The sequence below is a fragment of the Rhinoderma darwinii genome, chromosome 9 (assembly GCF_050947455.1).
Source record: "Rhinoderma darwinii isolate aRhiDar2 chromosome 9, aRhiDar2.hap1, whole genome shotgun sequence".
In the NCBI taxonomy this organism is placed as follows: domain Eukaryota; kingdom Metazoa; phylum Chordata; class Amphibia; order Anura; family Rhinodermatidae; genus Rhinoderma; species Rhinoderma darwinii.
Window position 1 is genome coordinate 30919116 of NC_134695.1, and position 27870 is coordinate 30946985.

A 27870-nucleotide genomic window follows, 5' to 3' on the forward strand; every position below is an offset into this window, starting at 1 on the left:
ATGTAATCAAACAAACAGTCAAACTTAGAGAAGCTAATATGCGCTCTATGGTTCTATATATATATATACATATATATATATATATATATATATATATATATATATATATATATAGTCTCATGCCTCATGGATTGATTGAGAGCACTTGAAAGTAACTTCTAATCCTCTATACCCTAATTTTATCTTTATTCTTGCAAAATTATTTGAGGCCTGCCCTGTGTGTTCCTAGTTTTTACCTATCTTGTACTTATTATATTGCTTGCAATCACTAGTCAAGCAGTTTTGTGCTCAATGTATCCACTCTAGTTTTGGATACACTGTTTTACATTCATCTTTTTAATATTTGAGTTTTAATATGTTTGATATAAATTTGGAAATTCTTTTCATTTATTTTTTATTTATTAAACTTCAAGGATAAAGCATTGACATAACAAAGTTGTAGAAAAACTACAAAACATACAATCAACAATTCATGAAAAAACATAAAATAAAAAAAACATAAAAGAGAAAAAAGGATGGAAGGGTAGGAGGGAGGAAGGGCGATATATAGGGAATACGGTTTTGGTGTGATCAAGTAATTGTAATCTGTCCAGTCAGGAGTCGGTGGGTGGCACTTGGGGAGGTTAAAAGGCCAGGTCTTTGGCCTTGCTAACAGGTCTCATTTTTGTTTGCATTTGTAACCTGACCTGGATAGGATAGGGCAGCGGTCCCCAATCTTTTTTGCACCAATTCATGCAAGAAAATTTTTCCAGGGACAGGGGTGGGGTTTAGGGTCAGTTCACACGTTGCGTAAATACCGCAGATTTTCCACAATGGAATTAGTTGCGGAAAATCTGCAGCATAATACAGTAACAGCAAAGTGGATGAGATAAAACCAATCTCCTCCACACGCTGTGTAAATAGTGAGTGGAAGAACCGATCAGAAATTTACATGCGGTGCAGAATTTTATTCCGCATCATGTCAATTGTATTTGCATAAATGCTGCTTATTTGTTGCAGGTTTTTCCCATTTATTTTAATGGTGAGGTAAAACCCACAATAAATAGCAGTTGTTGCATTTATTGCAGATACGCAACTCAGAAAAAATGAATATATATACTTACCCAGAAGTCTGAGTTCTTCCTCCAGGCCAGCCTCCTGGGATTACATTTCATCCCATGTGACCGCTGCAGGAGAGGTCACCATACCTCCCAACTTTCAAGTATCAAAAAGAGGGACAACCGCTTGTCCTTGGCTCGTCGCAGCTATTTTTTCTTTCTCTTAAGTCACGGCTCTAATCCCACCCAATCCCCACCCATACACTGCTGGTTCAGCCCACACAGTATCGCTCCCATAGTGCCTCCCACACAGTATAATGCCAAATAGCTGCCCCTACACAGTATAATGCCCCCATAGTTACCCCATGCAGTATAATGCCCCATACAGCTTAATACTCCTTGATAAACTAAGGTTAATCCATAGGGAAACTCGTTGGGACTTGTTTTTGGGACAAAATCAGTTAAACCTAAGTGGACTGCCTTGTGTTAATTATTGTGCTGACACAGATGGTGGATCTTTATTTTGTGAGATATTAGTGTGACCCGCAATATGTTTGACACGAGAAATAATTTATTTATCATATGTGAAGTATTATACATTCTGTTATTTTACTCTGTGTTAACCTCCTTGCACCCTTGGTAAGAGGTACCGACCAGGGTTTTGTTAGGAGGCTTCAGAGTGGGATTCCCTTTGTTATATGCACCTTCAGTAGTGACCTCCATGGGTACAAACATGAGGTTCCAGATAGTGGGATCGCCCTTATCAGGGCGGTAGTTCCACTGCAAGCAGGGTCCGTTAGAAGAAGGGATATATGTAGGTTGAGATTTCCCTTTCTACCGTATATATCATCCCCTTCCTGGATTTCCCTGCTTATTTATCAAGTGTTTATTTTGTGCTATACAAGCCGCCTTTTATGTGTATTTTTTATAATTAAAGGTTAAGTTTTATCTTGATAGGTCTTCCTGTGACTACTTGTTCAAACTGGTCTCAGTAGGGTTAACATTCTAGCTGTTGACGGCTAAGGCTATGTTCACATCTGCGTCAGGGCTCCGTTCCGATGTTCCGTCTGAGCTTTCCATCGGAACGGAGCCCTGACTGACACAAACTGTCGACTACAGTATTCATGCCGTCAAAACGAAGAGACAAACCGTTGGCACCGGATCAGTCATCATTGACTGTGTTGAAAACGGAAACCTTTGGTTTCAGTTTGTGCCAGTCAGGGCTCCGTTCCGACGGAAAGCTCCGACGGAACATCGGAACGGAGCCCTGTCGCAGTTGTGAACGAAGCCTTATTCAGTCAGTTCTGTGAATTAAAGATAAAGCATTGACATATTAATTAAGTTGTAAAAAAAGCTACATCAAAGAGTACACTCAACACTACATGAAAGAACAGAAAATAGAATAAACACAAAAGAGAAAAAAGGATGGGAGGGTAGGAGGGGAGGGAAGGGCTATGTTGGGGAATACGAGTTTGGTGTGATCAAGTAATTGTGAAAGTTATGATCTTCGCAACCATAAGTCTGAACAGTAGTATTTATATTTAATAAAGCAGATATACGACCCGAACAATAACATCTCCTAACCCATGTCAAGACATTACAATTCTTCTGAAGTCAGCCCAAGGCTTCCATATGATAAGGAAGCGGTAGTGCGTTCTGGTTTCCCAGTGGGCTAATTTCTCCATTCTAAAAATCTTGTCGTGTTTTTTTTATCCAGTAAGAGATATTGGGAGAATCAGTAGACTTCCAGTAGGCGGGAATAAGAATGCTTGCTGCTGCTAACAATATCAGCATACATTTTTGTGAGTTAACGCCCCTTAAGTTTGACGATAGAAGACCTAATAGACCTGTGGATGGAATACATCACAAAGGCAATTTGAATATATCAGAGATATTTTGGAACACAGCTGTTTAAAAGACAGAAATTTTTGGCAAGACTACCAAATATGCATAAAAATTCCTGTTTTAGATAAACATCTCCAGCTAACCTTGTTGCTAACCTCAGGATACGAACTATGTATCACTGGGGTGAGGTACAATTTTACACATTTGGAGCAAGTTGCTCAGAAACTTGGACATGACCGTTACAGAAAAGGTCATTCCAAGGTCACATTTCCCAAATTTTATATAAGGCAGAAAGAGGACTTTCTTCAATCAATATGCTATATAGTTTTGAGATACACATACAAGGAGGTGGTACCTGCAACACCAGTTTCTCCATTGCTGTGGTGTAGACAGTGGCATCCAAAGAGTGGAGATTTTTATATAGGAAAGAAACAATATGATAGTAAGGCTGTGTTCACACAGAGTTTTTTGTAGGAGGAAAATTCCTCCTGCAAAAACTGCTCCAGACGGTTTCTGCACAGTGGTTTGACAAAACACTCGTCGAGGCGTTTTTTTTCCTCTTTCTGACTGATTGAAATGGGGTTTTGGAGGCGGAAACTGCCTCAAGATGGGTCATGCTGCTTCTTTTTACCGCGACGCGTTTTTTTTTTACTCGTGGTAAAAAAAAACTCGTCCAACTCCCATTGAAATTAATGGGAGGCATTTTCGGGCGGTTTTTGAGGAGTTTTGCGGCGCGGTTTCCGCGTCAAAAAACTCATCAAAAAAACTCTGTGTGAACAGGGCCTTAGAGTCCAGGAGAACTCATTGGCCCATGGTGCTCCTCTAGAGGTGAACTGGTTGTTGATTAAAAATGTCCTTTTTTCTCCTCCAAATGTAACTCTCTATCTCATATAACTGTGTATAGCACTTCAACATTTACCTAAAGGCATGGGTTCATGTACATAGTTCTATGTTCTTTTTCTGTAGCTCTCCAATCTGATCTGTAATCTTTGTATGGTATTACTGTACTGGCTCTACAAGTTCTTTCTGGTCTTTGCAGATTGGAAACTGTTTTTAAGTGTACACTTCTATATTTCAAAAATAGATATTGGGATGCACTCCTCAATCTATTGGCGTGGTGCTAGTAAGGTAGGGACGAGAATCCCACAATATTGGAAATGTTTAACCCCAGAACACACAGAGGTACACAAGAGATCCAGATGCAAACCAATTTAAGTTTTATTGCAACAAAAGTTGGTAAAGTTGAGATAGTAAGCGACTTGATAAAGACGTTTCGGCTGAACCTCGGCCTTTGTCACTGTCGCTAAAATGGTAAAGAATAAAATGCTTTTACAAAGGTGGCAATAAAATTTACAAAAATACAGTATGAACAAATGTAAAATAATATGAAAATAACATATATAGATGAGTTATCTCTGTTTACATGAAATTATATAGCGCTGTCACCTCAGACATACACAGAGAACAATTATTATACATCATAAGGAAAAAAATATTGTTTGACCATTCTCTTGGATCTTTCATAGATTATGATTTCCTTAATTCCTGTATCATCCTGTGTTACGGGTTCCACTAATTGATCACGCAATTTTCTTTATACGGTTCAGTATTAAAATATTTTTTTTATTATGATGTATAATAATTGTTCTCTGTGTATATTTAACGTGACAGCTCTATATAATTTTATGTAAACAGAGATAACTCATCTATATATGTTATTTTCATATTATTTTACATTTGTTCATACTGTATTTTTGTAAATTTTATTGCCACCTTTGTAAAAGCATTTTATTCTTTACCATTTTAGCGACAGTGACAAAGGCCGAGGTTCGGCCGAAACGTCTTTATCAAGTCGCTTACTATCTCAACTTTACCAACTTTTGTTGCAATAAAACTTAAATTTTAAAACTTAAATATTTCCTACACTTCTATATTTGTCAGAACGGTTTAATAAATAGAGAATTCCACAAAAAGAAAATCTCTGCTGAGATTACTATAACATTGTTATAGATTTTAATTGATATAATACTTTATATTTTAAACTGTATATTTAGCTTATGTTAAAGTGTTGCCAAGAAAGAAAAACATTGGTTTCTGGTTAACATTACCTAGTTTTGTGGATAATGAAAAATTGCCCAAAAAACAATAAAAAATACTATGTGTGTAAAATAGTAAAAAAAAAAGAAAGTTATTCATATTCATTATAAAAGCATTAATTGCCTATAAAATACAATAAAAATACATTCTGTTTAACCAGCACTGGTGGAAAATCACTATAAAATGGTCATTAATTCCCAAAATACAGCCAGAATTAAATGGGGTTGTCCGGGTGCGGGGTAGTTTTTCATATTTATGACCACAGGATAGGTCATCAGTATATGATCAGTGGGGGTCGGACACTCGGACCCACCACCGATCACTTGTTCCAGCTGCCTCCAGGCACCGGATATTATGCAGTAACCAATGTCGGAAGCATAGGGTACACTGCACAGTGGCCGTGTGGCAGTACTGCAACGCTGCGCCTGTTCACTTGAATACGAGCAGAGCTGCAGTACAGCTGATCGCACCACTTCTGCCTTCGATGCAAACAGCGTGTGCTGTCAAACAGCTCATGAGTAGCACGCTGGTTAATCTAAGAGCACAGGGAGAGAGCTTCTCATGTTGCTACTACTCCCTATAGCAGATAACTGATAATTTACACAGTAAGTGATACAAGTGTGGTTTACATCTTGGTTCACTTATAGTTAATAACACATACTGCCTTGTTTACAACTACAGTATAGTGTTTATGATGTGTACAATTTAAAATAAAGTTGGTCTTCATCCCTCAATCCCATTTGGTGGTTTTCAAATAAAACAGAATAAAACTAACCAGGTAGGGTTTATGGAACATATAGGATGTTGCAGGGGACCGTTCACCCTGTTTCCCGCTAATACAATATACTGAGCACAGCTGAGCTAACAACTTACACACTGAATAAGTGTTATATTTTAACACCACATTAAGTATGCAGAAGCATCTTTTTTAATAATAATTAAAAAAAAAAAATTCTTACATCGCTATTCCCCATCTTTATCCCTTCCCCTCATATATAGACTTGATTTTGGTGGTGTACACCTGATGTAACAACACTAGTGCATCCCTGTGGATACTTTTTCATACAGAGCTGCAGTACTGCACCACGGCCGATATACTACGAACGGAGCCATCTGCTTCTGGCACGGACATCCGTGGAGGTAGCCGGAGCAGTTGATCGGTGCCGGGTCCGGGTGTCGGATCCCTACTGATCATATACTGATGACCTATCCTGTGGATAGGTCATCAGTATGAAAATCCTCTCTGTGCCCGTACAACCCCTATAAGTGTTAAACAAAATTACTCTCCTAAATATTGCCTCTTCATTGGAAAGTCATTGAGTTATACCTTTCTAAGGCATGCGCCACATCCAGGAATCCAACAAATGTTGTATTATTTCTGTCCCAAATGAGTGTCCTGTTAGAGATAAAAAACAAACATAATGAAATGAAGAAAGCACCATCACACCATCATGTATGAATAAGGTCATATTTAACTTATATAAGTTAGTCATAATGGAGTTGAAACTGTATACAAAGATTAAGGTGATTTGGAGCTGTGTAACAGAAAAATTAAGCTATTACCCCAATAAACATATATTATAAAAGTAAAGGGGGTTTCCCATCACAGTAAGGAATGGCATGCCCTAGTGACAGTCTTTTACTGACCAATGAGGATTTGAAGGTCAGAACCCCTAATCAATAACAGCATGCATTTAAAATAAAAAATGAAGCACCTGTTCAAATAGTGATTTGAAATGTTCTACTATTCTTTATATGCAGACCTGTCTATATGTTTACAGACTACAATCAAGCCCTGTGTAATCTGGTCCCATAGTCACTCACTGCACTCTGTGATTTTATTTTTATTTCTTAGTCTACCTCAAAATGTTTTGTTTCTTTCTTTGCGGGACATATAGTGGTTTCTTATTATTTAAAACTGTAACTGATATCAGTTTGTAAATCTCATTTAGGGAAAATTGTCAGAAACAAGTAAAATATACACATTTTCCACATTTATTCATGTTCTGTTTAAAAGTAGTTTTTTCAAGGAATAACATCTATCCCAAAATTAGTCCGATATTATCGCAAATTTGGCTGGACATAAAGGATTCCTTTATGCCAGTTTAGGGTTGGCGCTGACAGTGTTGAGGCCTGGAGTCTAAGGGTATGTGCACACGAGAAGTGGCTTTTACGTCTGAAAAGACAGACTGTTTTCAGGAGAAAACAGCTGCGTCGTTTCAGACGTAAAAGCTCCTCCTCGCATTATGCGAAGCGTCTGTGACGCTCGTAAATCTTGAGCTGCTCTTCATTGACTTCAATGAAGAACGGCTCAAATTACGTTGCAAAGAAGTGTCCTGCACTTCTTTGCCGAGGCAGTCAATCTACGCGTCGTCGTTTGACAGCTGTCAAACGACGACACGTAAAGACGAGTCGTCTGCACAGTACGTCGGCAAACCCATTAAAATGAATGGGCAGATGTTTGCCGACGTATTGTAGCCCTATTTTCAGACGTATAATATGCCTCGTTTACGTCTGAAAATAGGTCGTGTGAACCCAGCCTCACAGACCCCCCTGTCTTCACCAGGTACCACCGCAAGGTGGTATGGACCTGGCTGCCAGAGACCTGCAGGTTGCGGCCCTTTAACTGCCTCCTTAAGGCTGGGTTCACATGACCTATTTTCAGACGTAATGGAGGCGTTTTACGCCTCTAATTACGTCTGAAAAAACGGCTCCAATACGTCGGCAAACATCTGCCCATTACTTTCAATGGGCTTTACGATGTGCTGTGCAGACGACCTGTCATTTTAAGCGTAACTGTCAAAAGACGGCGCGTAAAAATACAGCCTCGTCAAAAGAAGTGCAAGGCACTTCTTGGGACGTTTTTGGAGCCGTTTTCTTATAGACTCTAATGAAAACAGCTCCAAAAACGGCCGTAAAAAAACGAAGCGAAAACGCTGCGAAAAACGCAGCGAAAAACGCGAGTTGTTCAAAAAACGTCTGAAAATCAGTGGCTGTTTTCCCTTGAAAACAGCTCCGTATTTTCAGATGTTTTTTGCGCTGTCGTGTGAACATACCCTTACTGTATGAGGATGCAGTACCAAAATGAGATCCAAGAGAATGGTCAAACGAAGCCAAGGTCAGGATCACAAGCAATAGTTCAGAAATAGTCACTAGCTAAGGACAGGTACACGAGTAGTCAATCACAGGTACTAGAACAAGACTGCTGGAGTCATGATTGACCTAATACTACCAACCAGGGGGCTGTGTGGCACTCCCTACCAGGGGTCTGTGAGCTGTGCGGCACTCCCTACCAGGGGGCTGTGCAGCACTCCCTACCAGGGGGCTATTCGGCACTCCCTACCAGTGGGCTGTGTGGCGCTCCCTACTGGGGGCTGTGTGGCGCTCTCTACAGGGGGATGTGTGGCGCTCCCTACAGGGGGCTATGTGGTGCTCTCTACAGGGGGCTGTGTGGCGCTATCTACAAGGGGGCTGTGTGGCGCTATACAAGGGGGCTGTGTGGCGCTATCTACAAGGGGGATGTGTGGCGCTACCTACCAGGGGGCTGTGAGCTGTGTGGCACTCCCTACCAGGGGGCTGTGCGGCACTCCCTACCAGGGGGCTGTGCGGCACTCCCTACCAGGGGGCTGTGCGGCACTCCGTACCAGGGGGCTATGCGGCACTCCCTACCAGTGGGCTGTGTGGCGCTCCCTACTGGGGGCTGTGTGGCGCTCTCTACAGGGGGATGTGTGGCGCTCCCTACAGGGGGCTGTGTGGTGCTCTCTACAGGGGACTGTGTGGCGCTATCTACAAGGGGGCTGTGTGGCGCTATCTACAAGGGGGCTGTGTGGCGCTATCTACAAGGGGGATGTGTGGCGCTACCTACAAGGGGACTGTCTGGTGCTACCTACAAGGCGGCTGTGTGGCGCTACCTACAAGGGGCTGTGTAGCACTACCTACAAGAGGCTGTGTGGTGCTACCCACAAGGGGGTTGTGTGGCGCTACCTACAAGGGGCTGTGCGGCACTCCCTACCAGGGGGCTGTGCCGCACTCCCTGCCAGGGTGCTGTGCGGCACTCCCTACCAGGGGGCTGTGTGGCGCTCCCTACAGGGGGCTGTGTGGCGCTCTCTACAGGTGGCTGTGTGGCACTCTCTACAGGGGGCTGTGTGGCGCTACCTACAAGGGGGCTGTCTGGCGCTACCTACAAGGGGGCTGTGTGACGCTACCTACAGGGGGCTGTGTGGTGCTACCTACAAGGGCCTGTGTGGCACTCCCTACCAGGGGACTGTGCGGCACTCCCTACCAGGGGGCTGTGTGGAACTCCCTACCAGGCGGCTGTGCGGTGCTCGCTACCAGGGGGCTGTGTGGCGCTCCCTACAGGGGGCTGTGTGGGGCTCCCTACAAGGGGACTGTGTGGTGCTACCTACAAGGGGGCTGTCTGGCGCTACCTACAAGGGGGCTGTGTGGTGCTACCTACAAGGGGGCTGTCTGGCGCTACCTACAAGGGGGCTGTGTGGCTCTACCCACAAGGGGGCTGTGTGGCGCTACCTACAAGGGGCTGTGTGGCGCTACCTACAAGGGGCTGTGTGGCGCTACCTACAGGGGGAATCTGTGAGGGGTGGGCTGATGGTCATTTTACTGTTAGTGGGGGGCTGATGGTCATTTTACTGTGAGTGGGGGGCTGATGGGCATTTTACTGTGAGTGGGGGGCTGATGGTCATTTTACTGTGAGTGGCAAGCTGATGGTCATTTTACTGTGAGTGGGGGGCTGATGGTTATTTTACTGTGAGTGGTGGGCTGATCGTTATTTTACTGTGAGTGGGGGGCTGATGGTCTTCAAGCGGTTTCCGTCTCTGACCTCCAATTGAAATTAATGGGAGGCAGAAAATACCTGCGTCTTTTGCATTCGCTTCAATGGCTTAAGAAAAAACACAAAAAAAGGTCAAACAATGCTGTCAGTTCCTGAAGGAATTTTGAGGCAGATTTTTTTTTGCCTTGCATAAAAAACGTGTGTGAACATACCAATTGGATTATATGACAGTAGAGGGAAGTCTTTCATTTTGAAAGTGGTTTCTGATGCAGACAACTTGTGGGATCTCTGGTGTGTAATATTGCACACAACCACTAAAGGCAGCTCCAGCTCTGAAAATGGCTAAAAGATGATGCATAACGTGACTAGGCCAGTTTTGTTACAGCTAATCTATGTTCATCTAATTCTTTCAAGAATAGTGATGACAAATATGTGTACATTGTGTAACATATGACATTGTTATAGCGTCAAAAGCAAAGACCCTATTTTAGTTATGAAGGTATGTCACTCCCTTAAAAAGGTTTTCCCATTAGAGACAATTATGACTTATCCTCAGGATAGGTTATAATTGTCAGATAGATGCGGGTTCCACCTCTGGGACCTGCACCTATCTCTAAAACGGGGTCCCCTAAACCCTGTTCTAGCTTTTTGTGCTCACGCTGCCTCCCGGCCACTTACTGATTGCACGATCGGGAGTTACGGGAACAGGGTAACTCGCTAAGCTACACAGTTTCTGTAACACCCATAGAACTGAATAGTAGTTGCGGAAACAGCTATGTTGCTTCCGTAACTGCCATTCACTACTATGGGAGTTACGGAAACAGTGTAGGTTAGCTAGTTACACTGTTCCCGTAACTCCAGACCATGTAATCACGAAGTGGCCGGAAGTCAGTGTGATCACAAAAAGCTAGAAAGGGGTTTAGGGGACCCCGTTCTAGAGATAGGTGCGGGTGTCAGAGGTGGGACTCGCATCTATTTGACATTTATGACATATCCTGTGGATATGTCATAAATTTACCTCATGGGAAAAACCCTTTAATTATAGATGCAGCCTCTGTACATGGTTAATAATCATCCAGGAACAGAATTTTTTTTAAAGAGGCTCTGTCACCAGATTGTAAGTGCCCTATCTCCTACACAATCGAATCGACGCTGTAATGTAGATAACAGCAGCGGTTTTTATTTTGAAAAACGATCATTTTTGAGCAAGTTATGAGCAATTTTAGATTTATGCTAATTTGTTTCATAATGACCAACTGGGCGTCTTTTTACTTTTTACCAACTGGGAGTTGTACAGAGGAGTGAATGACGCTGACCAATCAGTGACCAAATACACTCATTGTTTCAGCCCAGCTCCTTTCACAGCACAATCACGCTGGGATGGAACAATGAGAAGTGTATGACGCTGATTGGTCACTGATTGGTCAGCGTCATACACTCCTCTGTACAACGCCCAGTTGGTAAAAAAAGTAAAAACACGCCCAGTTGTCTATTAAGAAAGTCATTAGCATAAACCTAAAATTGCTCATAACTTGCTTAAAAATGATCGTTTTTCAAAATAAAAAACACTGCTGTTCTCTACATTACAGCGCCGATCAGATTATGTAGGAGATAGGGCACTTATAATCTGGTGACAGAGCCTCTTTAAGGAGCAAGAGCAGATAGGGCCTGGATAAAACGGACAGATTAATTTTTTTTACTATGGGGAAACGGTTAGCAGGAAACACATGATCTGTGTGTTGCCTGCTTTCCCCATATTTGATCACTGATAACAGTGATCTAATGGTAAAAACCCATTAGATTACCAGTCATTTGTTTACAAAGACATACAGAGAAGATGCTAAATTATTTACAAAGTGGTCACTCACCTGAGTTGTCTATTAATATGTAAGGCTTTTGCCAATAGATTTGCTCCAGGATCTCCCATTGAATTTCCACTTATATCTAACTTGGTAAGGTTATTGCTGTTTTTTAGGGCATTCAGGATAACATAGCTCCCTGATTTTAATCTTGAGTCAGCCAGAGAAAGAGAATTAATTGTCTAAAGATACAGGAAATATAAAAGTGGCAAAAAAATAAAAACATTTTAGGTGTAATGAGGTATATTTAAAAAATATAATTGTCCCCTTCACACCACACCCATTTTTGTTTTTTTATTTTCTTGTTTTCCTCCCTGCCTTCCAAAAGCCATAACTTTTTATATTTCCGTCAATATAGCCATATATCAAGGGCTTGTATTATGTGGCACAATATTTAGTTTTTTACAACACAATTAAATTGTACCATATTATGTGCTCGGAAATTGAAAAAAAAATTCTTTGTGGGGTGGAATAGGAATAAAAGTAATTCCGCCATTGTTTTTTGGGTTTAGTTTTTACGGCGCTTACATGTTAACTTTATTATGCGGTCAATACGATTACGATGATGCCAAATAAATTTTTTTGTTTGAAGTTTTACTACTTTTGCAAAAAAATAAAAAATTGTTAAAAAATGTTTTTGTTTGTGTCACCATATTCTAATACCCCTACGACTTAAGATACGACCATAAGATGACCAAAAAATAGCAATTCTGGAGTTTTTAATTCTTAGAGGTTTTTTTTACAGCTTTCTCCGTTCAGGTTAAATAATATATATTTTTTGTAATAATTTAAACTTGTACGGACACAGCGATACCAATTATGTTTAGAATTATTTTTTTTACATTACTTTTAAGAGGAAAAAGGCAAAAGATTTTTTTAAAAGGTTTTAATATTTTTTTGTACATTAAAAACAACACCTTTGTTTAAGCCTTTCAGGACCAAGGATCATTGATGCCTCAATGACCAGCCCCATTTTTTCAAATCTGACATGTGTCATTTTATGTGGTAATAACTCCGGAATGCTTTTGCCTATCCAAGTGATTCAGAGATTGTTTTCTTGTGTCATTTTGTACTTTATGTTAGTGGAAAAATTTGGTCAATAAATTCATAGCTTATTTGTGATAAACACCAAAATGTTAAAAAAATGTGCAAAATTTATAATTTTTCTAATTTTAAATGTAATCTACTTGTAAAACAGAAAGTAATACCACACAAAATTGTTGCTAATCAACATCCCCCATATGTCTACTTTAGAGTTGCATTGTTTTTTGAACATTATTTTATTTTTCTAGGACGTTATAAGGCTTAGAACTTTAGCAGCAATTTCTCACATTTTCAAGAAAATTTCAAAAGGCTATTTTGTCAAGGACCAGTTCAGTTCTGAAGTGGCTTTGAGGGCCCTATGTACTAGATAGACCACATAAATCACCACATTTTAAAACTGCACCCCTCAAAGTATTCAAAGCAGCATTCAGAAAGTTTCTTAACCCTTTAGGCATTTCACAGGAATTAAAGCAAAGTAGAGGTGAAATTTAAAATTAAATTTTTTTTGCCAAAATTCATTTGTAATACATTTTTTTCTGTAAGGCTGGGTTCACACGAGCACATTAACATCCGTAATGGACGGACGTATTTCGGCCGGAAGTCCCGGATTGAACTCAGTGCAGGGAGCCGGGCTCCTAGCATCATAGTTATGTACGATGCTAGGAGTCCCTGCCTCTCTGCAGGACAACTGTCCCGTACTGTAATCATGTTTTCAGTACGGGACAGTAGTTCCACGGAGAGGCAAGGACTCCTAGCATCGTACATAACTATAATGCTAGGAGCCCGGCTCCCTGCACTGAGTTCGGTCCTGGACTTCCGGCCGAAATACGTCCGTCCATTACGGACGTTAATGTGCTCGTGTGAACCCAGCCTAACACAGAAGGTTTTACCAGAGAAATGCAACTCAATATTTATTTCCCAGATTCTGCAGTTTTTAGAAATATCCCACATGTGGCTTTAGTGTGATAATGGACTGAAGCACTTGCCTCAGAAGCAAAGAAGCACCTAGAGGATTTTGGGGTCTCCGTTTTTTAGAATATAATTTAGGCACCATGTCAGGTTTGAAGAGGTCTTGTGGTGCCAAAACAGTGGATTCTCCCCAAAAGTGGTTTTGGAAACTACACACCTCAAGGAATTTATCTAGGGGTATAGTTAGCATCTTGAGCCGACAGGTCTTTTGCTATATTTATTGGAATATGTCTGTGAAAATGAAAATCAACTTTTTTTCTGAAAAAATATGAAACATTTTTTTTTTTACAAGGAATAAAGAATAAAAAGCACCCCAAAACTTGTAAAGCTATTTCTCACGATTACGGCAATACCCCATATGTGGTAATAAACTTAAATAGGCTTTTTTTTTGCGGGACAGTTTGTAGTTTTTATTGGTATTATTTTCGGGTACATTTCGGGTACAATTTTTGATCACTTTTTATTCTATATTTTGGGAGGGGTGATGACCAAAAAAATAGTGATGCTGGTATTGTTTTTTAATTATTTTTTGCGGTGTTCACCGTGTGGGAAACATAATATTATAGTTTTATAGTTGGGGTCGTTACGAACGCGGTGATACCAAATATGTGTACTTTTTTTAAAGTTTTATTTTTTTTCCTATAATAAAAGACTTATTATAGGAAAAAAAGCATTTTTTGTTTTTACACTTTTCTAAAACATTTTTATATCTTTTTTTTTTTTACTTGTTTTACTTGAAGACCTGCAGCACTGATAGCTGCTAAAATACATTACACTACCTGGTAGGTAGTGTAACGTGTTATAAACTGTGAGTGTGACTTTGACAGTCACACTGACAGGAAGCCGATGAGGACCAGCAGGCTTCCGTGAATGGCAGACCGGAGGCCGTTGTATGGTCTCCGCTTTTGCCATGCAACCGACGGCAGCACCCGTAATCGGTCCTCGGGAAAGTTTGTTGCAGCAACAAACTTTCCAGTTTGTTGCTACAACAAACTTTCCCTGCGATCACATGATCGGAACCTGAACCAATCAGGTCCCGATCATGTCTCTAGGACCAGAGGCAAGGGTTAACAGCGCAATCCGGGTGTCAGCACTACTCTGACACACCCAGATCGCACTTTTAACACCCACTGTGAATTCACGTCGGCGCTGCACAGAGCCCAGCAAGCGCCGACGTGAATTTACTGTGGGCGGTCAGGAAGCAGTTAATAACGGTGATAATATTCTCTGTAGCCGAACCAATCGGTTCGGCTGTCAGAGAACAGGTTGCTGGGGAGCCGCGGACACTGACACAGCCAGCATCCGAGCGCTTTTCACAGCGCTATGCCGGCTGGAACAGAGATCTGTATATACACGTCCTGGCAGCACGGGGTATGTGCGAAAAGGACGTGTATCTACAGATTGTCGGCATGAAAGGATTAACTGCTTTTTACTTTTTTTTTATAAGTCCCCCTCGGGGACTTGAACTAGCGATCGTGGGTACGCTTGCACAATATACTGCAATAGTCAAAGAGGCTCTGTCACCACATTATAAGTGGCCTATCTTCTACATAATGTGATTGGCGCTGTAATGTAGATTACATCAGTGTTTTTTATTTAGAAAAACGATCATTTTTGACGGAGTTACGACCTATTTTAGCTTTATGCTAATGACTATCTTAATGGACAACTGGGCGTGTTTTACTTTTTGACCAAGTGGGCGGTGTGGACAGAAGTGTATGACGCTGACCAATCAGCGTCATACACTTCTCTCCATTCATTTACTCTGCACAAAGTGATCTTACTAGATCACTATGTACAGCCACATACTCACAGAATAACGTTACTGAAGTGTCCTGAGAGTTAACCCCTTAATGACCAGCCTATTTTAAACCTTAATGACCAAGCCATTTTTTATGTTTTTCCATCGTCGCATTCCAAGAGCTATAACCTTTTTATTTTTGCGTCGACATAGCTGTATAAGGTCTTGTTTTTTGCGGGACAAGTTGTATTTTTTAATAGCACCATTTTGAGGTACATATTATTTATTGATTAACTTTTATTAACTTTTTTTTGGGGGGAATAGAAAAAAACCTGAAATTTCGCCACACTTTTTTGCGGCTTAAATCTACGCCATTTACCGAGTGATATAAATAACACAATAACTTTATTCAGCGGGTTGTTACGATTGCAACTATACCAAATTTGTATAGTTTTTGTATGTTTTACTACTTTTACACAATAAAAACGCTTTTTTTTTTAAATTATTTGTTTTTGTGTCTCCATATTTGAAGAGCCATAAGTTTTTTATTGTTCCGCCGATGCAGTTGTATGAGGGCTTTTTTTTTGCGGGAAGACTTGTAGTTTTTATTGGTACCATTTTGGAGTAGATGCGACTTTTTGATCACTTTTTATCACATTTTTTTTAAGTCAGGATTCACAGAAAACAGCAATTTTTCCATTATTTTTTATTAAATTTTTTTACGGCGCTCACCGTGCAAGTTAAATAATGTAATAGATTTATAGTCGGGGTCATTACGGACGAGGCGATACTAAATATGTGTAACTTTTTTACTTTATTTTGGTTTTTTAATAGTAAAGCATTTTGTAAGGGGAAAAGGTGGGTTTTTCATTTTTTTTCACATTTTTTTTTAAATTAACTTTATTAAACTTTTTTTTTACCTTTTTACTAGTCCCACTAGGGGACTTTAATATGCAATACTCCGATCACTATTGTAATACACTGCAATACTTTTGTATTGCAGTGTATCACTGCCTGTCCGTTTAAAACGGACAGGCATCTGCTAGGTCATGCCTCCGGCATGATCTAGCAGGCATTCGCTCCAGGCAGACCTGGGGGCCTTGGAGACACAGACACTCGGCGATCGTATCGCCGGATGTCGGTGGGAGAGAGAGGGAGCTCCCTCCCTCTCTCCAAAACCACTCAGATGCGGTACACGCTATTGTGCACCGCATCTGAGGGGTTAAACGGATGAGATCGATACTAATATCGATCTCAAACGGCCGTAAAAAGGCATATGCATCAGAATAAAGCCCGTTAGTGGCCGCCGTGAAAAGGCGTATTGGTGGTCACTAACGGGTTAATAGACATCACCTCCATCTGGGACGTGGTGTCTATTCACAATCCTGACACTTCGGTAACATTTGTGTGGGATTTACAGCACAGCATGCGTAATCTCGCGAGATCACACTGTAAATGACAGATTACAGCTAGATTACGCTTGCTCTGCTGTAAATCACACACAAACCTTACCGAAGTGTCGGGATTTTGAATAGACATCACGTCCCGGCTGGAGGTGATGTCTATTAAGTCTCAGGACACATCAGTAACGTTAGTTTGTGAGTATGTGGCTGTACATAGTGATCTAGTAAGATCACTATGTGCAGAATAAATGAATGGAGAGAAGAGTATGACGCTGATTGGTCCAGAGATAACATTTCATCCCATGTGACTGCTGCAGCCAATCACAGGCTGCAGCGGTCACATTGGATGATACATCATCCCAGGAGGCCAGGCTGCTGGATGTCAGAGGGACGCATCGCCATGAATAAGTAAGTATATGCTTTTTTTTCACCGCTGTTTTTCATGAAATTTTTTGGCCGAAGTTCCCTGCTGGGGCCAGGGCGAATATGCGCACTTTTATGCAGCGTATTGTGTGAACATACCCAAATACTGACAGCCTGAGTGATCTGCCCTCCATTAACCCCGTCGAGACTGAGCCATTTTTTGATTTTTCATTTTTGTTTTTCACTCCCAAGGGCCATAACTTTTTTATTTTTCCGTCAATAGAGTGGTGTGAGGGCTTTTTTTTTTGCGGGAGGAGTTGTAATTTCTTTTGGTACCATTAAGGCCTCATTCACACTACACTACTACCGTTTTTGGCCGATTTTCCCGGCCGGTTTGCATCCGTTCCGATTCTGTTCCGGGCCGAGTTGCCGTTTTTACCGGCCGATTTGGACCCGATTTGCATCCGTTTTTTTCCCTGTCCGTTTTAAAATCGGATGAATTTCATTTAAATTTGTTGCCACACACAGCCCTTTGTAGATAATGCCACAGCCTCCCTGGTAGGTAATGCCACCCAGCCCCCTGTAGGTGATGCCACACAGCCCCCTGTAGGTGATGCCACACAGCCCCCTGTAGTTGATGCCACACAGCCCCCTGTAGATGATGCCACACAGCCCCCTGTAGGTGATGCCACACAGCCCCCTGCAGGTGATGCCACCCTGCCCCCTGTAGGCGATGCCACCCTGTCCCCTGTAGGTGATGCCACCCAGCCCCCTGTAGCAATACCACCCTGTCCCCTGTAGGTAATGCCACCCAGCTCCCTGTAGGTAATGCCACCCAGCCCCCTGTAGGTAATGCCACCCAGCCCCATGTAGGTGATGCCACCAAGCCCCCTGTAGGTGATGCCACCAAGCCCCCTGTAGGTGATGCCACCAAGCCCCCTGTAGGTGATGCCACCAAGCCCCCTGTAGGTGATGCCACACAGCCACCTGTAGGTGATGCCATCCTGCCCCGTGTAGGCGATGCCACCCTTCCCCCTGTAGGCGATGCCACACAGCCCCCTGCAGGCGATGCCACACAGCCCCCTGCAGGCGATGCCACCCTGCCCCCTGCAGGCGATGCCACACAGCCCCCTGCAGGCGATGCCACAAAGCCCCCTGCAGGCGATGCCACACAGCCCCCTGCAGGCGATGCCACCCTGCCCCCTGTAGGTGATGCCACCCAGCCCCCTGTAGGTGATGCCACCCTGCCACCTGTAGGTGATGCCACCCTGCCCCCTGTAGGTGATGCCACCAAGCCCCCTGTAGGTGATGCCACCAAGCCCCCTGTAGGTGATGCCACACAGCCACCTGTAGGAGATGCCACCCTGCCCCCTGTAGGCGATGCCACCCTGCCCCCTGTAGGCGATGCCACACAGCCCCCTGCAGGCGATGCCACACAGCCCCCTGCAGGCGATGCCACCCTGCCCCTGCAGGCGATGCCACCCTGCCCCCTGTAGGTGATGCCACCCAGCCCCCTGTAGGTGATGCCACACAGCCCACTGTAGGTGATGCCACCAAGTCCACTGTAGGTGATGCCACACAGCCCCCTGTAGGTTGCACCCATCCCCCCCCCCTTTCCAGGAGAAGTCACTGACTTCAATGTCCATATATGGACAGTGTAGTCACTGACTTCTCCTGGAGAGGAATTCCCTGCCACAGGTCGGTCATTCCGCTTCAGAAGTGAGTGACGTCACTGTGTCCATATATGGACAGTGTAGTCACTCACTTCTCCTGTAGCGGAATCCCCGGCCATAGAGTCGGGGATTCCGCTGCAGAAGTGAGTGACTTCGCTGTGTCCATATATGGACAGTGTAGTCACGCACTTCTCCTGTAGCGGAATCCCCGGCCATAGAGTCGGGGATTCCGCTGCAGAAGTGAGTGACATCGCTGTGTCCATATATGGACATTGTAGTCACGCACTTCTCCTGTAGCGGAATACCCGGCCATAGAGTCGGGGATTCCGCTGCAGAAGTGAGTGACTTCGCTGTGTCCATATATGGACAGTGTAGTCACGCACTTCTCCTGTAGCGGAATCCCCAATGCCCGGCCGGGGATTGGGGATTCCGACTCCTACAGCGAGCAGTAAAAGACCCTCCTCCTCCTCCTCCTCACATGCACTCTGCACTGTGAGGAGGAGGAGAGAGAGTGCGCGAGCGACGGTATACCCGGCCATCACTCGGGACACATTCCGGTGATGGCCGTGTATTACCCGGCCCCATAGACTTCTATGGGAGCCGGGCGGCCGGGCAACCGGCCGAAAATAGGGCGTGTCCCATTTTTTGATGCCCGGTTTTCCCGGCCGTCAAAAAATCGGTCGTGTGAATAGCCCAATTAGGGGTCTATTATTCCTAATGCAGCCGGGTGCCGGTCGATTTATGAAACCCTGTCGTGTGAATCCCGCCTTATAGTTCCATATAATGTACTGGGAAACTGAAAAATAAATCTTTGCAGGCTGAAGTTGGAAAAAACTGTTATTCCTCAATTGTTTTCTGGGTTTCGTTTTTACGGCTTTCACTGGGCGGTAAAAATGACAACTTATCTTAATTCGGTGGCTCAATACGATTACGGTAATACCAAATTTATACAGTTTTCTTTTATATTTTACTACTTAGCTACTGTTAAAAAAAAAAATTTTTGTTGCCACATTCTGAGGCCAGATTCACACGAGCGTGTGCGTTTTGTGCGCGCAAAAAACGCGGTGTTTTGCGTGCGCAAAAGGCACTTAACAGCTCCGTGTGTCAGCCCCGTATGATGCGCGGCTGCGTGATTTTCGCACAGCCGCTATTATTATGACATTCCGTTTGGATGTTTGTAAACAGAAAAGCACGTGGTGCTTTTCTGTTTACATTCATAGTTTGACAGCTGTTGCGCGAATCACGCTCGTCCCACGGAAGTGCTTCCGTGTGGCATGCGTGATTTTCACGCACCCATTGACTTCAATGGGTGCGTGATGCGCGAAATCCGCACAAAGAACGGACATGTCGTGACTTTTTCGCAGCGGACTCATGCTGCTTAAAAATCCCGCAACTGTCTCCACGGCCCCATAGACTAATATAAGTCCGTGTGACGCGTGTGAAAATCTGAATAATCCCTGAGAGCCATAACTTTTTTTAGTTTTTTTACCGAATGAGGGGTGTGAGGGCTTATTTTTTGCAGGACGAGCTGTAGTTTTTATCGGTACCATTTAATTGATACGTAGAACTTTTTTGATGTATTAATTTTTTTGGGAGCTAAGTTGACCAAAAAACAGCGATTTTGTCGATTTAAATTTTTTACAACGTTTACCGCGCGCATTAAATAACTCTTCTAACAGTTATATTGTAATAGTTCAGACGCAGCGATAATTTGTTTAATTTTTTTATTTTTTTAGATTACTTTAAGGGGAAAAGGGGAGTTTTTTGAACTTTTAATATATATATTTTTTCAATACTAATGTATTGCAGTATATTGTAATTTTTATAGGCTTCTGTTAAGCCCTGCCATAGGCAGGACTTAGCAGAGGCAGAGTGAAGGCAGCTCTGGGGGTCTTATTAAGGCCCCTGGGCTGCCATGACAACCGTCGTCACCTCCGAGCTTGATGCAGGGGAGGCGATGAGCCCCCCTATTTTCAACGCCTCAGATGCTGCGGTAGTGATTGACTGCAGCATTTGAGGGGTTAAACAACCAGGATCGCTGCTCCTGGCTGCTAGTCCCAGGTGTTCGCTACAAAATACAGCCGACACCCGCAGCATATGGAGCGCACTCAGCACGTGAGCACGGTCCAAACATCACATCCGGACGTCATAACACATCTGGGTGCGCGAAGGGGTTAACACTTTGATGCTTTCCACACCCTGCCAATCTGCCATGTAGAACCTCCTCCCCCTCCCTGCTGCTATCTTTAAGGGCTGATTCAGACGAACGTAGCGTTTTTGCGCACGCAAAACACTCAGCGTTTTGCCTGCGCAAAAGCCACTTACCTGCTCCGTGAGGCAGCATCATATGATGCGCAGCTGCGTGCTTTTCGTGCAGCTGCCATCATTATAACACGCCATTTGGATGTTTGTAAACAGAAAAGCACGTGGTGCTTTTCTGTTTACATTCATCCTTTTGACAGCTGTTGCGCGAAACAGGCAGTCCGCACGGAAGTGCTTCCGTGAGACCTGCGTGGTTTTCACGCACCCATTGACTTCAATTGGTGCGTGATGCGCGAAATACGCCGATATATTGAACGTGTCGCGCTTTTTACACAGCGGACAAACGCTGCGCAAAAAGCACGGACTGTCTGTACTGCCCCATAGACTTCTATTGGTCCATGCGTGCCGCGTGAAAACCACGCAGCCTGCACGGACACAATTCACGTTTGTGTGAATCCACCCTAACACTGAGAGAAGGGATTCAGAGAGCAGAGGGCAGATGACGTCAGCCCCCAACAGGAGAAGTGTGCTGTCGGATTTATGTCCGAATTTACAGGAAAAACAGCTACACTACTGTATAAGGCCTTATTCACACGGATGTGTCCGTTTTGTGCGCGCATCATCAGCATATGGTGCGCGGCTGAGTGATTTTCGCGCAGCCGGCATCATAATGACACTCTGGTTTTAGGTTTACAAACATGTGGTGCTTTTCTGTTTTCATTCATTGTTTTTACTACTGTTGCGCAAATCACGCGCGGCACCCGGAAGTGCTTCCGTGTGCCGAGCGCGATTTGCACACACCCATTGACTTCGATGGGTGCGTGCAGCGCGAAACATGGGCAAACATAGGACATGTCATGAGTTTCACGCAGCGCACATACGCTGCTTGAAATTCACTGACAGTCTGAACGGCCCCATTCATTAACATAGGTCCGTGCGACGCGAGTGAAAATCACGCACGTAGCACGGACGTATAACACGTTCGTGTGAATAAGGCCTAAGGGCGGCTTTACACGAACGTGTAATACGTCCGTGCAACGTGCGTGCTTTTCATGCGCGTCGCACGGACCAATGCTAGTTTTTGGGGCAGTGCAGACTGTCAGTGATTTTTGTGCAGCGTGAGTCCGCTGCGTAAAACTCACGACAGGTCCTATTTTTCTGCGTTTTTCGCACATCACGCACACATTGAAGTCAATGGGTGCGTGAAAATCACGTATGCCCCACAGAGGCGATTCGCGCAACAGCAGGCAAACTATGATTGCAAACAGAAAGTGTGTCATAATGATGGCGGCTGCGCGAAAAAGCACGCAGCCGCGCATCATATGATCATGAAACACGGAGCTGTCAAGTACCTTTTGCGCGCGCAAAACGCCGCATTTTTTGCGAGCGCAAAAACGCACACGCTCGTGTAAATCCTCCCTAAGAAAGAGTTATTCAGACTCTACAACAGCAAAATGGTAGGAAATTTGTAATGATGACTGTTTATAATATTACTTAATTTTGAATTTGAATTAGTAAATGAACAACAAACAAAAAAATTAGTGCAAAGGTCTCCATAGTCTTTAACCCCTTCAGCACACAGCCTGTTTTTGCCTTGTGGACACAGCCGATTTTTTCAAATCTGACGTGTTACTTTATATGGTAATAACTTTTGAATGCTTTTACCTATCCAAGTGATTCGGAGATTGTTTTCTCGTGACACATTGTACTTTATGTTAGTGGAAAAATGTGGTCGATAAATTCATTGCTTATTTGTGAACTTTAACAGAAATTCTCAAATTTTTAAGAAAATTTCAAAAGGGCTATATTTTCAGGGACTAGTTCAGTTCTGAAGTGGCTTTGAGGGGCGCATATATTTGAAACCCCCATAGAACACCCCACTTTAAAAACTGCACCCTTCAAAGTATTTAAAACAGGATGCAGAAAGTGTTTTAACCCTTCAGGCATTTCACAGGAATTAAAGCAAATTAAATCACAGGAATTAAAGCAAAAAGGTGAAATTTACAAATTTAATTTTTTTTTGCCAAAATTCATTTCTAATATATATTTTCTTTGTCAGGGTATGTTCACACGCAGTGTTTTCAGATGTTTTACAAGGCGTAAATGTCTTGAAAAATGGCTATAAAAACGGCGCTTGAATGCTGAAAAACATCTGAGGCGGTTAATCGGCCGAATCGGAAGCTAGCTCCGGTTCTGGCCATTAGAGCAGGGTGTCAGCTGTAACAAACATCTGACACTCGCGGCTTCTGAGCCTGGGCCATCTTCTTGGCCCTGACAGTAAGCCTTTTAGGCCACGCCTCTGGACGGGGCCTAAAAGGCCTCTGTACTTGGCAGAGCAGAAAGCCAATGTTAGGCACTCCATCACTATTACGTACAGTTACGTGAGAAGGCGCTAACACACTAGCGCTAATGACGTAACTGTACGTGATTGGGCGGGAAGGGGGTAAAACTTTTAAATAAATCAATATAAACCTTCTAATGTTTCTACATTGCTATGAAGTTTACACCACAGCATAATAAATACGTACACACTCATCGTCTTGAAGCAGCTGACCAATTCGTTGAAGTATATCTGTAACAGATGTGCTAAAATAGAAAAAAATATTTTACTAAAATACAGAACTGTGTTATCAATGCTAATGTACAGCAGTTGATCTGCCATGTACTATTCTGAATATAGTTTCTGTAATGTGATATTTATAAGTTTTCTACTTTTATGTAAAGTTTATTTATGTAAATGAAAATATTGTCATAGGCTGATAAGGTGGCTTAAGGTCTAATTACTCTAAGCTAAAACAAAGAATTTGGCTTGTGGCAAGGGAACACATATGCAAAAATAGACTAAATCGGGTAGAGGCAAACACTTTCACAGTACAGAATTAACATATAAACACCATGAGGGACACCCTCTAATACACCTTCTGGCATAGGCCCACTGTCATGGTAAGATACATATTAAATGCTGTATTGATATCTCTTAGTAGGTTTTGGCATATACTCATGGATATAACTTTGATTTGATAATTTGTTGTGATGATGCTGTAATCTACTCGAGAAGATGTAATAAACATACACTTTTACAATAAATCAAGAGTCATTTGGTTATAACCTGATTTAGGTATGTAAAAAACTATATTTTTCACAACGTATATATTAAAGAAGTTGGACTGTTTTCACTATACAATAATTAATCTTTATTTACATTGGACAACCCAATACAATGCAATACAATCTTGTAACCGAGATGCTAAAGGCCTCGCAGAATCAGCATTAATTCATCCGTATACATTTCTTTAAGAGTGGACTTTCAAAAATTTAGTGTGAGACTGAAGCTGAATCACTAGTATCGACAATTGTAAAAGGCAATAGTAGATAAAAATGTGACTTTTTAAAAAAAAACTTTGGGACCTTGAAAACTGCTCTAGAAGATACATCTTATGGTTTCCGGTTTTCTCAGAGTGGGTATGGGCTGAACAAAAGACAAAAACAGCGCTACATAGGGTGAGTATGTTCACAACACAAAATTTGTGTTAACCGTAGTTGTCAAGGCTCACCTTGCTATGTTGTGCTACTGTGTAGGCACAACACTATATTTAGGCTTGTAAAGGTATTGGGCTGCTGCCGCTGCCAAAATCCCCTCTGCAAATGGTGCAACTGGAACTCTGCAAACATATCCAAAATATGACTAGCCAGGAAACCTTTTTCAACGCTGGAAAAAAAGCACTTGTCTGACACAGCTCCTAATCCGGGTATACATCACTCGTGTACTGAACAAAAATTTTTATTACATAGACAAACGTTTCAAGGTACGCAAGATACCTTCATCAGGTCAAAATGATAGCATGAATACACACACTCACAGGTGGTCACTTTAAAGTAAAAAAAAAAAAAAAGGGGCCAGAATGCTCACTGATGGTACTGCTGCTCCCCTTAGGAGAGTGAACAGTCACCTAAGCCGTGTGCACAACTGACCAGAAAAAGCAGAAAATCTAGTTTCAATAAAATTTGTAATATGAAGAAATGCATTTATAAATAAGTACATACACTCATTGTAACAATCTCAGATTGAAATAGTGTGCAGCGGTACTCATCGTGCTCCGAACACTGTCTGTATTCCTGGATTAGAGGCTGCGCCAGACAAGTTATTTCAGCATTGAGACAGGTTTCCTGGCTGGTCATATCTTGGATCGGAGGGATGTGAAAGGGGAGACCATATTTTAAAATGTTTGCAATGCCTTTGCCAATGTCTCCTCCAGGTATCAGGCCACGACCAATTCTTGCCAAGTTTCTGACCTCTATTAATTTAGAAACAATAATGCACAAAACAAGAAATCCCAAGGACCTAAGGTATGCAGGCAGGGCCGCCATCAGGGGGGTATTAGGGGTAGTGGTGTGAGGGGCCCGGCCAAACCTAACTGAAAGGGGGGCCCGGCAACTGCCGCGACATTCTTTTGGTAGGAAAAAACGGGCCCCTGATGTCGCTCCTGGAGCTGCTGCCGGTCTCTAAATAGGCAGTTGGTTCAGTAGAATTTGGAATTATTTTTTTTTGTGAACCAGCTTAAAAAAACACAAAACTTTTGTGTTAGGGCCTGTTCACATCACTGTTCGCTTCCGCTCCGGGGTTCCTTCTGAGGGTTCTGTCGGGTGAACCCCGCAACGGAAAGTGAAAGTGATAGCACAGCTTCCGTTTCCATCACCATTAGCGCAGTCGACTGCGCTATTGATTCCGTCCGAAAAACAGCCGGAATGGTGACGAACGGAAACCATTAGCGATGTTTCCGTCACCATTGAGATCAATGGTGACTGAAACGGAAGCTGTGCTGTCACTTTCACTTTCCGTTGAAGAGTTCACCCGAAAGAAACCTCAGACGGAACCCCGGAGCGGTGGTTCGTCACCATTTCGGCTGGTTTTCGGACGGAATCAATATCGCAGTCGACTGCGCTAATGGTGATGGAAACGGAAGCTGTGCTATCACTTTCACTTTCCGTTGCGGGGTTCACCCGACAGAATCCTCAGACGGAACCCCGGAGCGGAAGCGAACAGTGATGTGAACAGGCCCTAACACAAAAGTTTTGTATTTTTTTAAGCTGGTTCACAAAAAAAAATAATTCCAAATTCTACTGAACCAACTGCCTATTTAGAGACCGGCAGCAGCTCCAGGAGCGACATCATAAGGGACACACTAGGCGGATATGCTGAGTAAAACTACACAGCTTATCCGCCCCGGTAGCTGCAGGGAATTCTGCCAGCAAAACCGCACCAAATAGTGGCACAGGTTTGGTGAGGCGTGTCCGCTGCGGGAATCCTACAGGGAAAAAAAAGTTTAGACTTGCCCCGGCTGTAGTTTAGGTGACGCATCTCTCTCTTCTGAACGTAGCCCCGCCTCCTGGGATGACGCTGTAAACCGTGTGACCGCTGCAGCAGTCACATGGGATGAAACGTCATGACAGGAGGCCGGGCTGCGCTAAGAATAGAGGATCGCGTCACCAGGACTACAGCCGGGGCAAGTCTAAACTTTTTTATAAATTTAAAAAAGTGCCTTTTTTTTTTTTTCTCATTTGTGATTTTTGCGGCAGAAACGCAGCATTTCTGCAACAGAGGAGCAGCGATTCCACAGAATACATTGACATGCTGCGGCTTAAAAAGCCAAAAAGCCACACTGCAGGTCCATTATTTTTGCAGCGTGTGCTTTTTGCGCGCGCAAAAACGTGGCGTTTTGCGCTTGCAAAAGGTCCATAACAGCTCTGTGTGTCAGCAGCGTATGATGCGCGGCTGCGTGGTTTTCGCGCAGCCGCCATCATTATGACACTCTGTTTGTATGTTTGTAGCACGTGGTGCTTTTCTGTTTTCATTCATAGTTTATACGGCTGCGGAAGTGCTGGGCGTGATTTTCACGCACCCATTGACTTCAATGGGTGCGTGATGCGCGGACAATGCACAAATATCGGACATGTCGTGAGTTTTACGCAGCGGACTCACGCTGCGTGAAAATCACTGACAGTCTGCACGGCCCCATAGAGTAACATAGGTCCGTGCGAGGCGCGTGAAAATCACGCACGTTGCACGGATGTATTACACGTTAGTCTGAATAAGCCCTAACAATAAGACCCAGTTCACAGAGTTTTTGGGCCTTGATATTGACTCGGACACTGCGTCAGAATCAGCACCAAACAACTTCCAAAACCGCCTCCCATTGATTTAATCTGAAATCAATGGGAGCCAGTCGCGGAAAAAAGAAAAAGCAGCACGTCCTTTCTTGCCGCGGTTCCGCCTCTGACCTGCCATCGAAATCAATGGGAGGCAGAAAATGCATTTTTCGCTGCGTTTTCTGTCTGCTGTCCTCAATCGCCGCAGGCAAAAAACGCGGCAAGATAGTGTGGGCAGGTCAAAATCTGCCTCAAAATTCGGTGCGCGGTTCCAGGCGGTCGCCGGTGCGCATGCGCGGGAGTTTGCGGGTGCGCGTGATCGGTCGCACGGGCGGCGGTGTTTGACAGCCCCCATGCTACCCAGGGCCGCCATCAGGGGGGTATTAGGGGTACTGATGTGAGAGGCCCGGCCAAACCTAATTGAAAGGGGGGCCCGCAGCTCATGACATTCTTTTGGTGAAAAAAACGGGCCCCATTGCAGGGGCCTGTTTTTTTTCTACCAAAGGCAAATCACGGCAGTTTGCCGGGCCCCCCTTTCAATTAGGTTTGACCGGGCCTCTCACATCAGTACCCCTAATACCCCCCCTGATGGCGGCCCTGGGTACCATGATATAGTACTGGACGGAGTACCGTTAACAGGC

At 43.4% G+C, this 27870-nt stretch overlaps 1 protein-coding gene across 1 annotated transcript in view; it reads right to left on the reverse strand.

The window, feature by feature from the left end:
- LOC142660307 (capping protein, Arp2/3 and myosin-I linker protein 3-like) overlaps positions 1-27870 on the reverse strand; it is a 318596-nt gene that overhangs the window by 31834 nt on the left and 258892 nt on the right. The window contains exons 20-22 of the mRNA XM_075836905.1: positions 23611-23668; positions 11637-11809; positions 6307-6375 (exon numbers count right to left, since the gene is read on the reverse strand). Of these exons, the coding sequence (XP_075693020.1) occupies positions 6307-6375; positions 11637-11809; positions 23611-23668 (300 nt within the window). The remainder of the gene's footprint in view (positions 1-6306; positions 6376-11636; positions 11810-23610; positions 23669-27870) is intronic.